Source organism: Pipistrellus kuhlii, unplaced genomic scaffold, assembly GCF_014108245.1.
Source record: "Pipistrellus kuhlii isolate mPipKuh1 unplaced genomic scaffold, mPipKuh1.p scaffold_m20_p_20, whole genome shotgun sequence".
NCBI lineage: Eukaryota > Metazoa > Chordata > Mammalia > Chiroptera > Vespertilionidae > Pipistrellus > Pipistrellus kuhlii.
Window position 1 is genome coordinate 16,412,098 of NW_023425516.1, and position 17,724 is coordinate 16,429,821.

Below are 17,724 nucleotides of genomic sequence, written 5' to 3' on the forward strand. Positions count from 1 at the left end.
ATTATGAATGAGCCCTAGCTGCTTTGGCTTAGTGGATAGAGTATCAGCCTGCGGACTAAAGAGTCCTGGGTTCGATTCCAGTCAAGGGCACATGTCTAGGTTGCAGACTTGATCCCCAGTAGGGGGCATGCAGGAGGCAGCTGATCAGTGATTCTCTCTCATCAATGATGTTACTGTCTCTCTCCCCCTCTCCCTTCAACTCTGAAATCAATAATATATATATATTTAAAAAAATATATATTATTATTTTATCTTTCTTCTCTACACCTTAACATATCACCCCAAAGTCTACAATAAGAATTAATTACAAGCTATTGAAATTTTTTTAAGCCCACAAAAATGAAAAATAACATGCCCTAGCTTGGTTTGGCTCAGTGGAATGTTGGCCTGAGAACTGAAGGGTCCCAGGTTCGATTCCAGTAGGGGACATGCAGGAGGCACCCAGTCAATGATTCTCTCTCATCATTAATGTTTCTATCTCTGTCTCCCTCTTTCTTCCTCTCTGAAATCAATAAAAATATATATTTTTTAAAAATTAAATAACATGCTCTAGAAACACTTTTAAAGAAGGCAACAAAATTCTCAAAGAGATAAATATGATAATATACTTATTTTAAAAATATGAACCATTTCATTTATATGTGGAAGGTTAAAGAATAATATATATGAACAAACAAAATAGAAACAAACTCACAGACAGAGAACAGACTGATGCCTGCCAGAGGTAAGGTTGGGGGACTGGGTGAAAAAAGTGAAGGAATTAAGAAGTACACATTGGTGGTTATGAAATAGTCATAGGGATGTAAGGTATAGCATAAAGAATATAGTCAATAATATTGTAATAACTAAGTATTGTGCCAGTCTACTTGGGAGGATCGCTTTGTAAAGTATATGATTGTGTAATCACTATTCTATTCACCTAAAACTAATACAAACAAGGACTGAATGTAAACTGTAATATAAAAATATATGAATTGGACTTGGGTGTGGTGGAATGTGTCCTTGGACTTAGAGAGCAGGATGTCCGGCTTGAGAGTGGGAACCTCCATGTCCAGTGAGAATAACAAGCGATTTAAAAATGGGTGACGTTGAGAAAGGCAAGGAGAGTTTTGTTCAGAAGTGTGCCCAGTGCCATACTACAGAAATGGGAGGCAAGCACAAAACAGGGCCAAATCTCACAGTCTATTTGGGTGAAAGATACTTGGATTTTCTTACATGGATGCCAGCAGGAACAAAGGTATCACCTGGGGAGAGGCTAACCTGATGCAATAGTTGGAGACTCCCAAGAAGTACATCCCTGAACAAAAGTGATCTTCACTGTCATTAAGAGTGCAGAAAGAAAAAAGAAAAAAGAAAAAAAAGAAAAAAAAAAGAGTGCAGAAAGGCCAAACTTGGTAGCTTATCTCAAAAAAGCTACTAAGGACTAATAGTTGGCCACTGCCTTATTTATTAAAAATCTCTCATGACATTTTTATGTGTATCATATCTCAATTGATCTCATACACCAGAATTCAGATCGTGAATGGCCGATAGAACATTTCTTTTGTGTAGTCCTGATTTAAGTAAGATTGGCTTGTGGTTAAATGCTATGGCAGCTTTTTGAGCTGTAATGGTAATTTTGGTTCAGCAAGCGTTATCACTGTCCTCTCTTCTAAAAATATGATTGGACTTGATTCGTAGTATTCAACTTTTCACAGAGGTGCTGAGTACCATCTCAAAACCTGTAGGAGACTGGTTTATATTTAGATTTATATGACTGATTGTATTAATATGTTTAAATTCTAAGAAAATTCCTTCACTATCTCTTAGACCTGCAAGACTTGCTTGTGTTTCAAGTTGTGTTCATCAGACTGTTAAAAGGCAGGGGCAGCAGATAAGCTGGCAGTGACCATTGTGTCTTTTTGGTTCCAACTATGCCAATTTAATAAAATTCCCTGTATCTAAACGATTGCCTTTTACTGAATGAAAGGCATTTTAGTGTGGTTTATGTATAATATCAAGTAAAAAGTACTTAACATGTCTACATATTTTAGATGATCTTTAAGGTCAGGTGCTTGACAAGATATAGCAGCAAACTTTGTGAATCCTTTAAATCAGACTAAGTTATAATTCAGGATTGTGTGTGTGATTTTGCCAGCTCATTAGGATTAATGAGAACAGATCATCAACACAAAATTATAAATTATGTCATTATAAGGCTTAAGATAATTAAAAACAAAGCCACAAAAATATATGAATCATTAATTGATAAGAGGCTAGCAATCTACTTATTAAAAGAGACCTTATGAACAATCTTCCTTGTGTAGAAGGAGGGAAGGATCCTAATTGACAACTTACCTATACAGCACATCGGCTACAGGAAGGTACCCTAGATCAGTCTGTTTCTGTAATAGATGAACTGTATGGACAAAAGTTTTCAATGATCCCCTAAAAATAAAAGGAGGGAACAGAAAATCATCAAAATTGAAAAGTCAAATAAGAAGGCTGTTAATGTTAAGTTTATTAACCAAATGGGAAAAGTTCCAAATGTATCTATTTGCTTATGCCAATCATACGTGTTGTACAAAGTATACTTGCTTAGTATGTGAGTGGCACCACCTGAACAGTCAATTATAATGTTCTTACATTTGTAAAGGTACATAATTTCCCCTAACACAAAAGTTCAAAACATAAGGCTCAGTACAAAGGCCATGTGACTATTATTCTTGGATACTATTTTCATCAAGTCATTCTCTAGTCTAGAGGAGAGTTTTCATAGGAGCAGGTTATATTTAAAGTCTAACTGTACTTCCAGGAGTAACTTTTTAATGTTAGGTTCATCCATTTTATATACATCTCACTGAAGCCCATCATATCAAAAAAGGAATATATTCAAATAACTACTACTTTATACTGAGAGCTTCCCTTGCCGGGACTATAATACTTCAGAGGTCACCACTACCTGATTTCATTTTGATTTCCAAGGCTGGAGGCTCTGGGAAATCCATAATATGATCAGCAGGATCTAAAAGAAGGTGCTATTAAGATGCACAAGACTTACTTGGCTAAACCCCAAGCATAGATCACCACAAGAATATTTCCTGATCTAAATGATCACCTGTATCAGATGGGTGACTTCGGACTGCTGCCTTATTCTCTGAAGCCAAGGCTTTAATTGCTAGGTATCACATGCCTAAACCCAAAGAAATGAAATACCTAATGGACTGAGTAGGCCTAGAGTCCTCCTCTTAATTGCCCCCTTCACTATCAAAAGAATCAAAACCAAAGACCAGTACAAGAAGGGAGTCAGCAGATAGAGTATAAAACCAAAGAATCAAAACCAAAGACCAGCCAAAACCGGTTTGGCTCATTGGTAGAGCATCGGTCTGCGGACTGAAAGGTCCCAGGTTTGAGTCCGGTCAAGGGCGTGTACATTGGTTGCAGGCACATCCCATGTAGGGGGTGTGCAAGAGGCAGCTGGTTGATGTTTCTCTCTCATAGACGTTTCTAGCTCTCTATCTCTCTGCTTTCCTCTCTGTAAAAAAATCAATAAAATATATTAAAACAAACAAAAACCAAAGACCAGTATAAGACAGGGAGGCAGCAGATCTATAATAATAAAAGCATAATATGCTAATTAAGCTGGACATCCTTCCGAACCACCTTCCAGACAAAGCCCAAGCCAGGGCTGCAAGGGAAGCCCAGGTCCTGGGTGCTAGAGGGAAGCCAGTGCTGGCAGCCGGGGGAAGGAAGACCTACTGTTGCATGAATTTTGTGTATCGGACCTCTAGTAGAGAATAAAAACACAAGCTGGGAGTCAGGACACATGGATCTGAAACCTGGCTTTAACTCACTTACTATACCATCTCAGGCTGTCACCTAACTCCTATGGATTTTTACTGCTTCATCTTTCCAATAGGAAGTAGTGAGGTTAAAAAAATAAAAGGGCAGTCCTAACTGGTTTGGCTTGGTGGATAGAGCATTGGCTTCCGGACTGAAGGGTCCCAGGTTCAATTCTGGTCAAGGGCATGTACTTGGTTGTGGGCACATCCCCAGTAGGTGGTGTGCAGGAGGCAGCTAATGGATGTTTCTCTCTTATTGATGTTTCTAACTCTTTATCCCTCTCCCTTCCTCTCTGTAAAAAAAATCAATAAAATATTTTTTTAAAAAATAAAAGGGCAGCCAAAACTGGTTTGGCTCAGTGGTAGAGCGTCGGTCTGCGGACCCAAGGGTCCCAGGTTCAATTCCGGTCAAGGGCATGTGCATTGGTTGTGGGCACATCCCCGGTGGGGGTGTGTGCAAGAGGCAGCTGGTCAATGTTTCTCTCTCATAGACATTTCTAGCTCTCTCTTTCCCTTCCTCTCTGTAAAAAAATCAATAAAATATATATTAAAAAAAATAAAAATAAAAAATAAAAGGGCAAAAGCACACTGGAACATTTAAACCAGCTATAAGGTATTATTTATTTGCTGGACTCAATCAGATTTTAAGAAAAAATTCCTCCCTTGGCTTCTAAGAGAAAAGCAAGGGTAGTGAATCTTTTTGTGTGAGTGAGTCCAGGTAAGTAAAAACCCACTCACCTACGAATGCACTCCTTATAGATATATATAAAAAAAAATTTAAAGCTCTATAAACTTTTAACTGTCCTTCCAGCAGAAACACATATAGAACATCTTCCACGAACTACCTGATGGAAAATACTAATCATCTCAGGGGTGAGTAGATAATGGCAAAGGTTGATTCTCCATTTCAAGATGTTAAAGCTGTTATCATGGTATAGCAGAAAGCAAAAACTTGAACTTAGTTTCCAGCTCAGGCTGCTGGTGCCAAGTTTTGGTGAGAAAGCATCTTATGTACTGTCAAGGCCATGAGATTCAATACTGAAGACAGAGGACTTCTGAATGCTAAGACTCACATCAAATATGCTTGCTCTCTGATTCACTCACCCAACCCAGGCAGCAGCAGCAGTCAAAAGGTCACCAAGTGGCACCTTTGATTTTCCTTACCTGGCACATGCCAAAGCCACCAGGGCAGCAGCAGCATTTTCTTTTTGCTTATGAGGGATGTGTCGGCCTGTGTCAGAAGTTTCCTCTAGCCAAGAGCACAGCAGAGTTTCAATTCCATTGAGACAGTCAGCAGGCTCCTTGGTCAAGCTCAGAGGCTGGCAGTCACGAAGGCAGTTCAATAGCACCTCAGCAGTAATGTTACAGAGAGAGGGGTCTGTTCTACTCTGGGACTGAATGAGGGGGAAGACCAGCAGGAGCCCCATCCGGGACGTGAAGGGAGCTTGCTCGGGTTGCTGCAACAAGCCCTGGCGTTTGAGCAGGGCCAACGTTTCTTCATCACCGGAGCTTTCCCTTTCATGCTGTTCTTCCAAGGCCAGCTGGCGCTGGGCATTCCACAGTCCCCGCAAGGCATTCAGACGGTATTCCAGCAGGCGGGCATAGGCATTGCTCTGATTCCCACAGACAGAGCGCAAACGTTCTGCTAATTCCATTGGGTTCTTGGTCTCAAATGTTAAAATCTAAAAAAGGAAACAATAGAGGAAAAGTCACATACTGCTTTCACTGTTGCTTTCATCGATGAATTGGTTGTCTCCCGTATGTGCCCTGACCAGGAATGGAATCTATAACCTTACTGTACGGATGACACCCAACCACCCAGCTAGAGCCATGCAAATAATGATTAAATGCTCTTCATCATCCAATCATACAAAACTATTTCCCTACTTTGTATCGAGATTCATCAAATACAAATCACCCTTTTGGTTATTTTTCACCTGGCAATTGATAAAATAACACAAGTTTCTTAAAAAATTATCACTTTTCAAGGGCAATCATATACCTTAAAGCTGTAATCATATCCAAGGAAATAGGCTGTCCTTATTTCCTTTTTAATATATTTTATTGATTTTTTACATTGAGGGGGAGAGAGAGAGACAGTTAGAAACATCCATGAGAGAGAAACATCAATCAGCTGCCTCCTGCACACCCCTTGCTGGGGATGTGCCTGCAACCAAGGTACATGCCCTTGACAGGAATTGAACCCCGGGACCTTTCAGTCCACAGGCCGACGCTCTACCACTGAGCCAAACCAATTTCGGCCCTTTTTTCCTTTTTTAAAAAAAATATTTTTTTATTGATTTCAGGGAGGAAGTGAGAGACAGACAGAAACATCAATGATGAGAGAGAACCACTGATCAGATGCTTCCTACACGCCCCACACTGGGATCAAGCCCACAACCCAGGCATGTGCCCTGTCCTGGAATCGATCCAAGGTTACCACTCAACCCAATGGAATACACAGGCTGGGCCCTTTTTTCTTTTTTTCAAAAAATCAGCAATCAGCTTCCACCATGTGATCAACAACCAAAGATTGGGATATATTTGAATGATGTAAAAAAAACCAAAAAAACCCACAATTTTAAATTGTATTACCTTCCCAGTTATGAACATCTAAGCAAATAAAAAATGTTGTTGCATTTTTTAAAAAGCTTTCCAAAATTGATTATATGATTTTCTGTATATCCAATACAACTCTTTGATATAAAATTCATGTGCTCCATATATATTTTTACTTAAGGTACACTGACATTCTACTTACGTTATATGGAGCAACTGCTAATGAATGCAATTCAGGTTTTTATTAGACACAAGAATTGAAGCACATTTAAAAATACACAGTAACTAAATAAAATAATAATCTTGACAAATTTCTTAAATCTGAGAGAATATTCTTGTATTTTAGTAAGTAACATTACTCCTAGGAATATCTGACAAAGATACATTTAAAGAAAAATATAAAATGCAAGAATGTTCACTGTAGCATTACTTTTTTTTATTGTTTTGTATGATATTTATTGATTCAGGAAACAAACAAAATTCGGAATAAAATTACTTGGAAATAAACAAAAAAACGGTTCCAAAGGACAAAACCAATGACATAATATACACTTGTTTAAAAAGTAACTTCTACAGTAATATACCTTTGCTTCAGAACTACATGATGCATATTCTTCAAGTCTCAAACACTTAATGAAAACATGTAGCATTACTTTTAACAAATTATAATAGGAGAACATTTAAAATACAACATGGGTGGAATAATAGCCACATGCAACATTACAAAGGATAATTAACTCTATGATATTATATGACAACAGATAAAACATGATCCAAATTTCATAAGAAAAACGATTAAAAGGAGACACATGAAAACATTTTTAAAAATTAAAAATAACAAATAAAAAGAATCTAAGAACAACTTGGTAACATTAAACCAGGCTATTCTTTTTTTTATCAATCTCAAACATAAGTGCTTCTGAAATGTGGTATTTTCTTGTTCATAAAATAATGTGTATGACAGAGTCCATAGCTAACTTCAAATATTAAGAGTAGCTGAAGAAAACTATATACTTCTGTGTTTTTCTGATGGTTCTATTTTTGTAAGTACTTCAGCTTATTTTTAGCATTCCACTTGAAAGACATTCTGAAACAATATGAGTTATAATATAATTAACCAAATATTATATAATATATACACTTAAGTGACTGTTATGAGTATTGATTTAGCAGTACCTAACACACACAATGCTTTCAGAAATCCATTAGACTTCTCAGCATTTCAATGGCCCTTTTAGAACACTAAGAACTGTCCGCTATGCAGCCATTTTTTAAGAATTTCTAAAGTTTGAAGGTCATGGCCTAAGATTATTTTATAAAGATATCATACCTTAGGGTTTCAGTAAGTCAGTCTGGAGGATCTATTCTGGTCCTTATGAATATTAAATGATTTGTTCTCATATAAAACCACTGCCCTCAGTAACAGCTCTTGACCAAGAAGATAAAATACCAAAATGTCATTAGAAAATGAATATTCTTTTCTTTAAAAGGGGGAAGAGTCCTTTAAGAAAAGGGGAAGATCCCTGTCACCCTTAATCAGAAGGAAGGGTCACTAACTGTACTTTGGAGATAATGCTCAAGTCACCTCAATTAAGGGAATAACTTTCAAAGTAACTCATGCCCTCACTGCAATTTTACCATACATGACATGTGGTTTTCTTTTTTGTTTGTTTTTGTTTTTTAAAAATATATTTTATTGATTTTTTTTACAAAGAGGAAGGGAGAGTGATAGAGAGCCAGAAACGTCGATGAGAGAGAAACATCTACCAGCTGCCTCCTGCACACCCCCCACCGGGGATGTGCCCGCAACCAAGGTACATGCCCTTGCCCGGAATCGAACCTGGGACCTTTCTGTCCGAAGACCGACGCTCTACCACTGAGCCAAACCGGTTTCGGCACATGACATGTGTTTTTAAGCTAAAACAATAACAATCACCTGGAGAGCTAATAAAAGGTAGGCAAAATATTCTTTGCCAGCCAAATCTGAGATATAAGAAGAGCAGAGATAAAATTCCCCAAAATGGGTAAGTAAAAAGCTAAAAGTTGTATTAAGCCTATTTCTGAGAGAAATAGAAAGTAATCCAATTTCTAAAAATTTACCCTGAAGAAATGTTATAGAAATAAAAAAAATGTACAAAGATGTTCATTGCAGTCTTATTATAGTGGAAAAGTAGAAGCCATCTCAATTTCCAAAAGAGAAGTATTTGATTAAATTATAATGCTTCACAATGGAATATTATGCAAAAATGGGAAAAAAAATTTAGCCATACAGCCACAAAAAACAGTATAAAACTCTATATGCCCTATACAGTTTTATATAATACAAGTTTGAAATGTCACTGGTAATTATGGTAATAAAATCATGGGAGTGGGGGTCCCTATTTAAAAAAAAAAGAAACAATGATACATTGATACACACACACACACACACACACACACACACACACACACGTATTTTTCGGACCATAAGACGCACTTTTTCCCCCCCAGAAGTGGCGGGGGGGAAAGTCCCTGCGTCTTATGGTCCAAATATAGCCTACACATATACTTAAAAAAAAAAGTTTTTTTACTTGCCCGGCTCTGTGTGGTCTCTGTGTGCTTGCCCGGCTCTAAAATGGTTCTAAATACTGCTGTTTACTTTACAGGGTTGATTACATGTGTTTATGACTGTGATGTTGGGTTTTAATGCACATAAAATATTTTAGGACACTATTTGTTTCAGAATCTTTTTTCTTCATTTCCCTTCTCTAAAAACTGGTGCGTCTTATGGTCCGGAGCATCTTATGGTCCGAAAAATACGGGGTGTGTGTGTGTGTGTGTGTGTGTGTGTGTATATATATGTGTGTGTGTATATATATATATATATATATATATATATATATACACACACACACACACATATATATATCGGGATATATTTTAAATATGTTTTATTGATTTTTTGCAAAGAGAAAAGGAGAGGGATAGAAAGTTAGAAACATCGATGAGAGAGAAACATTGACCAGCCACCTCCTGCACACCCCCCACCGGGGATGTGCCCGCAACCAAGGTACATGCCCTTGACCGGAATCGAACCTGGGACCCCCCAGTCCGCAGACTGACGCTCTATCCATTGAGCCAAACTGGTTTCGGCTGAATAGTTTATATTTTTATAAAGCAGTCATGGCCCAGGCCTGGCTGGGTAGCTCTGCAGTGTTTCCCAAACTTTTGACATATGTGTACCCCTTCTATAATTTTTGTAACGCTGAGTACCCCTTGTACTCATGAGAACGTAGAATTAGGCGCAGCTAAGCACGGTGCAGTGCATATCCCCACCAAACTCCGGTGCAACGCATACACCCACCAAACTCTTCCCATACCACACTTTGGGAAACACTGGTTTAGAGCACTGTCCCATAATACCCAGTTTGCAGGTTTAATTCAGCCAATAAATGCATAAAGAAATGGAATGACAAGTAGATATTTCTCTTTCTCAATCAATTTTTTTTTAAAGGCAGTCATAGCTAAAACCGGTTTGGCTCAGTGGATAGAGCGTTAGCCTGCGGACTGAAGGGTCCCGGGATTGATTCCAGCCAAGGGCACATGCCCGGTTGCAGGCTCGGTTCCCAGTAGGGGGCATGTAGGAGGCAGCCAATAAATGATTCTCTCTCATCATTGATGATTCTTTCTCTTCCTCTCCCTTCCTCTCTAAAATCAATTAAAATATATTTAAATAAATAAATCTCAGGATCACTCACAGGCTCCAAATACAATAGATGAATTATATTACTATACTACCTAGTATGGTACATTAACCCATTCAATTCATTATATGAACCTGTCAGCATAAAAAGGCATTTATACCTGGATTATTTCAAAGCAGACCAACTGGCCAGACTTGCAACTTCAACACAAAACTTTTAAATAAAGTATATAGAATAATGAAACCCTCTCAAATGTTAGAGTGAATTTTAAACCCTTTTACAGATTTTCCTACCATTTTCTACATTATGTAGATGGCAATCATGACCAAACTGAATTGCATATAGTAATTCAAAGAAAATCAGAAAGTTCTCATGTGAACCAAGTAAAGTGAATTGTGAATGGAAGGATGAAATTCCATCTCTGATATGAAAGCCTGTATCAAGAGTGGATCGCTTATCCATTAAATTAGACCCTGAAGTTACATTACTTTATCCAAGCTTGGAAATATATGTTCATTCACATTCTCTTTCAACAACTTTTTTAAAAGGGTCTTTAACTTAACTGATAACCAGGATTAAGTTTCACACTTTAATTCATAAATTTAAGCCCATAGCTTGGTGCCAAAACTAGAAATAGACCCTGGTTTGTTACAGATTATTTGGCTCAGCTCTGTCAAACTTTCTCCAAGAAATGGTGATTTTTCCCTCAGACCTTCCTATAACTGCTATTGATAGCAAAATTGTTAAAACTGTAAGGATTCAACATATAAGAAATCACCATTCAAACTTTTGCATGAAAGTTCCATCTTGTCCTGGCCTTTTCCTAATTTTCATCTTTTGTCAGTCTAAATCCTGTCTTTCAAAACGCAGCTCTGCCACCTACTCTGAGAAACTGATTTCTTCTTTCTCCCTCTTTCCCTTTCCAGAATTAGCTTCTTCATGTTTCCATAGTATCTAGCACATACTTCTATCAGCAGATCAGCCACAAACTTTGTGAAAAAATGTCTGCTGTTTTATGATAAAGGATATACATTAAGGAAATGTAGGAAGTGATGTTCAAAATTTAAAGTCGATCCAATCTTTTTCTTTTTTCTTTTTTTAATGTTTTTATTGATTTTTTTTTTTTTACAAAGAGGAGGGAAAGGGATAGAGAGTCAGAAACATCAATAGGAGAGAAACTTCGATAAACTGCCTCCTGAACACCTCCTACTGGGAATGTGCCCGCAACCAAGGTACATGCCCTTGACCGGAATCGAACCTGGGACCCTTAAGTCCACAGGCCAACGCTCTATCCACTGAGCCACACTAGTTAGGGCAAAATCTTTTCACGCTATCAAGTCATTTTTTTCATCAACATAATTCATGGCATAACCAATACAGATCATCTTCCTATGTTTATAATCAACAGAATAAAATTTGGAGAAAGATGAAGAATAAACTCCTCAAAATGGTTTCAATACTATTATAAATGCCACTAGGAGTATTTAAAGAAAAAAGATATTTCCAAAAACCAACTTTATCTGTTAATTACTTGAATTACATAACAACATAAAGACTACCATGGTGTGATATATTCAAATACTTAGCATAAACATGTTTTAGTAAGAAAAATCACTGTTGACAGTTTTTAAATAAAAATTAAAGAAATTAGCCGAGACCGGTTTGGCTCAATGGATAGAGCGTCGGCTTGGGGACTGAAGGGTCCCGGGCTCGATTCTGGTCAAGGGCATGTACCTTGGTTGCGGGCACATCCCCAGTGGGGGGGGTGCAAGAGGCAGCTGATCGATGACTCTCTCTCATCGATGTTTCTAATTTCCTACCTCTCTCCCTTCTTCTCTGTACAAAATCAATAAAATATATATTTTTTTTAAAATTAAAGAAATTATACAATTCCAATATGTGTAACACCATACTCTACTATAATTGTGTTTATCTACAGTGTGCCCCCACCTTTTCACTGTGAGTCCTGAAAGGGGAAAACCATATCTTATTCATATTTGTATCAGCAGAGCTTAGCACTGTGTCTGGCCACATAAACGTTTGATAAATTAATGAGAAGATACATAAATTCCAAGAATAATTATCTTAGGACATACAGCTGGTTCCCACTGTATATCTGAATAACACTCTCTCACTTGGATTGATTATACTTCTGCATCCTGGAGCAATGGAAAAATACTATTCTCTTCCACATAAGAGCCTTTTAATTCGATGAAGAAAACACATTCGATAGAAGAAGGGGACACCAGGATATGACTTAGGGCAGTTATCCTCAGCCTGGCTGAATATTAGAATTACTCTGAGGTTTTTTTTCATAATACTAATGGGGGCTGGGTGGCTGAGTGAAAAGGAGGAAGGGTTTATTAAGTACAAATCGCCTGTTATAAAAACAGTCATGGGGATGTAACATACAGCACAGGGAATATATTCAACGATACAGTAATAACTATGTACGCTGTCAAATACTGTATTTTTCGGACCATAAGACGCACTTTTTTCACCCCAGAAGTGGGGGGGAAAAGTCCCTGCGTCTTATGGTCCAAATATAGCCTACACATATACTTTAAAAAAAAAGTTTTTTTACTTGCCCGGCTCTGTGTGGTCTCTGTGTGCTTGCCCGGCTCTAAAATGGTTCTAAATGCTGCTGTTTACTTTACAGGGTTGATTACATGTGTTTATGACTGTGATGTTGGGTTTTAATGCACATAAAATATTTTAGGACACTATTTGTTTCAGAATCTTTTTTTCTTCATTTCCCTTCTCTAAAAACTGGTGCGTCTTATGGTCCGGAGCGTCTTATGGTCCGAAAAATACGGTAGATACTGGGGTTCTCAGGGTGAGCCTTCATAAGGTCTATAAATGTTTAATCATTATATTGTATACTTGAAACTAATGTAATACTGTATGTCAATTGTAATAAAAAACAACAAACAGTACTAATGAGTGGGCCCCATCCTGGTCTGATTATCTGGAGAGGGGACCTAGGCTTTTCCTCCTTCCCTCCCTCCCTCCTTTCTTTTTTTTAACTCCAGAGGTGAAAGCAGTGTGCAGCCAAGATTGCAAACCACTGCGTTAGGGGGACTCGGTGAAGCCTAGCCTCTGCAAATAACTGTTTCCCGTAGTCATTTTACTTAAATCTTCTCAGTCTGTATTTCCACATCTGTAAAACACCTGTTTCTATTTTATATCATTGTTCAGATCAAAGGAAACGATGTACAAGGAGTGCTCTGAAAAAGTGGAAACCGCTAAGCGATTGTTAGAACATTAAAGATACTTCCTTATTTTAGAGCCATTACCACCAAGAAAGGAATTTTTCTGGATAACCCTACAAGAAGAAAGACTTGACTAGATAAAAGCTGAAAGGTTGGGGGTGCAGTAAAGGAGATTTGAATTTAGCACATGCTTCTTTTGAGCCAACACTGTTTTTAAAAATGCTAATGCAATCTTAAAATGCATTAGTAGAATTCCAGTGTCTGTAGCAAGGGAGGTAATAATCCCATTTATATTCTGCAATGGTCAAACTATAACTGGAATATCCTGTTCAGTCCAGAGCACCTCATTTTAAGATGTCATTAAGACTCGAGTGTGTCCAGGAGAGGATGATTTGATTAACCTGGTAATCGTGTCACATTAAAAATGGTTAAGAAATTGAGGCTGTGTGGCCTACAAAAGAGATGAGTGGGAAGAGGGACTGCCTCTGGAAGGAGCTGCTGATTGTCTAGCAGGGGTCCTCAAACTTTTTAAAGTGGGGGCCAGATCACGGTCCCTCAGAGAGCTGGAGGGCCGGACTATATGAACTACTAATTCCTACTGTAACACCTCGGCTGCGCTCACTGCCCAAAAAACCTGGCGGGCTGGATCAGACTCCTTTGCGGGCCGAATGTGGCCCGCGGGCCGTAGTTTGAAGACGCCTGGTAGGGAGACTAACGTCTAGGTAGACACTTTTTAAAAAATTAAATTATTATCTGTGTACATATCTTACCATCCCCCCCCCCATACATACCCTCCCTCCCCAGAGTTTTGCGTTCATTGGTTGTACTTGTATGCATGTATACAAGTCCTTCGGTTGATCTATTATCTCCCCCAGATCTCCCTACCCTCCCCACTGTAATTTGACAGTCTGCTTGTTGCTTTACTGTCTCTATATCTATCTTTTGGTTCATCAGTTTATAATGTTCTTTATTATCCATAAATGAGTGAGGTCATGCGATGTTTTCTTTCATTGACTGGCTTATTTTACTAGGCATGATGTTCTCCAATTCCATCCAGGTTGCTGCAAATGATGAGAATTCCTTCTTTTTTATGGCAGCGTAGTATTCCATGGTATAGATGTACCATAGTTTTTTGATCCAATCATCTGCTGTAGAAACTCTTAACAGTGGCAGGGGTAGGAAGGTGGACAGAGATTGTCTCCCAGAGGATATAACTTCAGTTAATATTACTTGAAAAAAATCTTTTTCAAATTCAAATTTATTTCAAATTCTAGCAATATAGCTTACAACTTTGTCTATTTCCCCCCTAAGGTATCCCAAGCATCAAAAAACCTGGCACAAAATAGATGCTCAATAAATATTTATTGAATGAGTGAATGACTGAAAATGCTACCCAGTAGTGCACTTGCATGCCCCCCAAAGAAAACAGAACAATAGAATGCCATAGGCACAATGAGGCACCACACCCCAGATCCGCACAACTGCTGCCTGAGGCTCCCAACCTCACCTTCTAGACAACATGAACAAGAAAGCTGAAGTCAGTATCATTCATTCATTGATGATATCGGTGCATGAGTTGTAAACCCACGGCTGGTAACTGGCTGGACATGAATATGCACTCAGTGACTATTCAATAAAAATTACCGATCACCATGGCTGACCCCTGACCACATCTAAGAAACATGAGAAATGCTCCATCTTTCATGCCACTGAATCTTGCCTTTCTCATCAATTCCACTCACAGATGTGCCTGACTAATTAAAACTGCCTGGAAACCTCGTCTATCACTTTACTGGTTATTTCTTCTACTTAATCAAGATTCCACTTTAGAATTCAAATCCATCTGTCTCCCTCAGTCTGCAAAGAACGAATGCTCAGAAAAACAAACCAACTAGCTAAAATAAAATGTACCTTTTCTGGCTTCTGGGGAGCTGCTACAGTGTTTGGACAGGTTCAAGCCTCAGACTAATGAGAAGGCACAGTTCTCTCACTGACACGTGCAAGTCCCAGCTTGGAGGGCAGAGCCCTCCCAGCACAATGATAGCCAGCAGCTGTAGTTGTAAGATGGAACCTGTGGTCCAAACACGTGGCCCCACGTGCCTGAGTGATGTGGGCTTGACAGAGTTCAGGTGCACGTAATTGAGTAGATTCGAAACCCACGAGAAAATTGTAACCACGCCCTTATTTTGCCTCGTGGAATCTGAAAATAAGAGACGGCTTACAGGCAATGGTGCTGTCGCTAGCTCTCCATCAGAGAGGACAGTGTCCCACCCGGACCCAGCTTGTCTGTCTTTTCTCAATCCTTCTCTGCCCCCACTCAGGCTCACCGAACCTGGCTGGGCTTGTGTGGCATATAAGGCGCCCCATGTGGGGCTGAGTATGCAATGGCCATGCTGGCTTGCCACACTAGCTAAGATTTAATATGTCGTTTGAGACTGGGAACAAGGAGTGCAATAATAAATCACTAAAAAGAAGGGAACATAAAGCTTAACCATGTTAAATATTTAGATATTCCACTCACACCTTAGAAATCAGGGACAAATCCAGAAATTATTGGCTAAAATGGGTTTATATCAAAAGGCAAAACTCTCTCTCCCTCTCCCTTCCTCTCTGAAATCAATAAAAACAAATACCAAAAACAAAAACAAAAACAGTGAAGTGCACAGTAAACTGGAAAATGCATGTACCTTCTAGAGGCACTCAAATTCAAGTACTTTTGAAATTCTACATGCCAAACAAAACCCCTCTGTGGGTTGAATTTGACCTCTGACAATAGTTTGCAATCCTGTGGGTCTAAATTTTTTGCATCTTATTTTTTCATAAACCTATGTATTTATTATATAAAATATATATTTATATATTTCATTGAGTGACAAATGTTGAATTTCAAAAATCTCTTGCTAGTTATCCTACATAATAAAAGCCAAACATGCTAAGTGTCCAGTTGGTCCAATTGGCTATATGCTAAGGCTGCTCAACCACTCACTATGACATGCACTGACCACCAGGGGCAGACAGTCAACTGGTAGGTTAGCTTGCTGCTGGAGTCCAGATGATCCGGACTGAGTGAGACAGGCTGGACACGCTCCGGAGCCCTCCCGCAGTTCCTCCCTGGCTGGCTAACCTCCTGTGTCCCTCCCCACCCAGGTAGTGCACCAGTGGGGTCCCTCGGCCTGGCCTGTGCCCTCTCGAAATCCAGGATCTCTCGGGAGAGCTAGTTTCCACACGATCCCACAGGCCAGGCCAAGGGACCCCACTGGTGCCTCTAGTACTTCAAATAAAGCTTAAAAAAAAATCTCTGATGAAAAATTAGTGTTGAAAGTAGTTCCTTTTGAAAAATAAACTCCAGTATTGGGAATAACATAGTGACTTAAATATAAATCATGTAAAATGAATTTACCTGCATGTCAGTTACCTACCACTAACCATCGGCTATTAGGAATAATATTAGCCCCCTCATGGACAGAACTTGGAGCTATGATTCACAAACATCATTCTGTTCCACCATAGCTGAGATATAGCACCTCTCCCCACTCACTGTGCTCTCCCAATGCAGTAAAGCGCAGGGCAGAAGGAGAAGGGGTCCCGAGGCAGGTGTTAGGAACTGCTGATTTAGAGTATAGGACAGTATGTTGGCCCAAGCTGTGTTTGCTCTCACGCCAATTGCCATATGAACTATAAACACATTCCATTTAAATGGATGACGTGTAACAGGACAATACACAGAACTCCTTGCTTGAGCTTTTTCAGGCCGTCGACCTCATTGGTTCTGCCAAGTCCCTATCCCAGTTGATTATAATCCTCTGGCAGAAATAGTTCACTTCTTTTTTTTTTATTTTAAATAGGAAGGGAGAGGAAGAGAGAGAGAGAAACATCAATGACGAGAGTGAATCATTGATTGTCTGCCTCCTGCACACCCCCTACTAGGGATTGAGCCTGCAACCTTAGCATGTGCCCTTGGCCAGAATCCTTCAATCCACAGGCTGACACTCTATCCATTGAACCAAACCGGCTAGGGTAAAATAGTTCACCTCTCAGCTTGGACAGATCATGAAGATTAAAAAAGTAATGCCCAGGCCTAACCGGTTTGGCTCAGTGGACAGAGTGTCAGCCTGCAGACTCAAGGGTCCCAGGTTCGATTCCGGTCAAGGACATGTACCTTGGTTTAGGGCACATCCCCAGTAAGAGTGTGCAGGAGGCAGCTGATCGATGTTTCTCTCTCATTGATGTTTCTAACTCTCTATCCCTTTCCTTTTCCCTTCCCCTCTGTAAAAAAATCAATAATATATATATTTTAAAAGGTAAAGCACAGAGAACATAAAGGTTGAATGATTTTAAAGGCCAAGCATTCAAATTGCAGGTGGAAAAACTTTATTTACTCAAGTCGCTGCAGCACAGAGAAAAGTTCTGATTGTTTTGGTATTAAGAAATAAACTAGATTAACACAAG

General features: G+C 39.0%; 1 protein-coding gene and 1 pseudogene across 15 annotated transcripts in view; one reads left to right on the forward strand and one right to left on the reverse strand.

Moving 5' to 3' along the window:
* The window catches only part of HECTD4 (HECT domain E3 ubiquitin protein ligase 4), a 155,477-nt gene that overhangs the window by 114,986 nt on the left and 22,767 nt on the right, over positions 1-17,724 (reverse strand). For 13 of the 15 annotated variants that reach the window (XM_036448774.2, XM_036448766.2, XM_045585623.1 and 10 more), the window contains exons 2-3: positions 4,986-5,503; positions 2,338-2,427 (exon numbers count right to left, since the gene is read on the reverse strand). In XM_036448774.2, the coding sequence (XP_036304667.1) occupies positions 2,338-2,427; positions 4,986-5,503 (608 nt within the window). Of the gene's footprint in view, positions 1-2,337; positions 2,428-4,985; positions 5,504-7,710; positions 7,831-10,946; positions 11,059-17,724 lie in introns of those variants that run through there. The other 2 variants (XM_045585622.1, XM_045585621.1) reach the window with 2 other exon arrangements.
* Positions 973-1,427, forward strand: LOC118725233 (annotated as a pseudogene).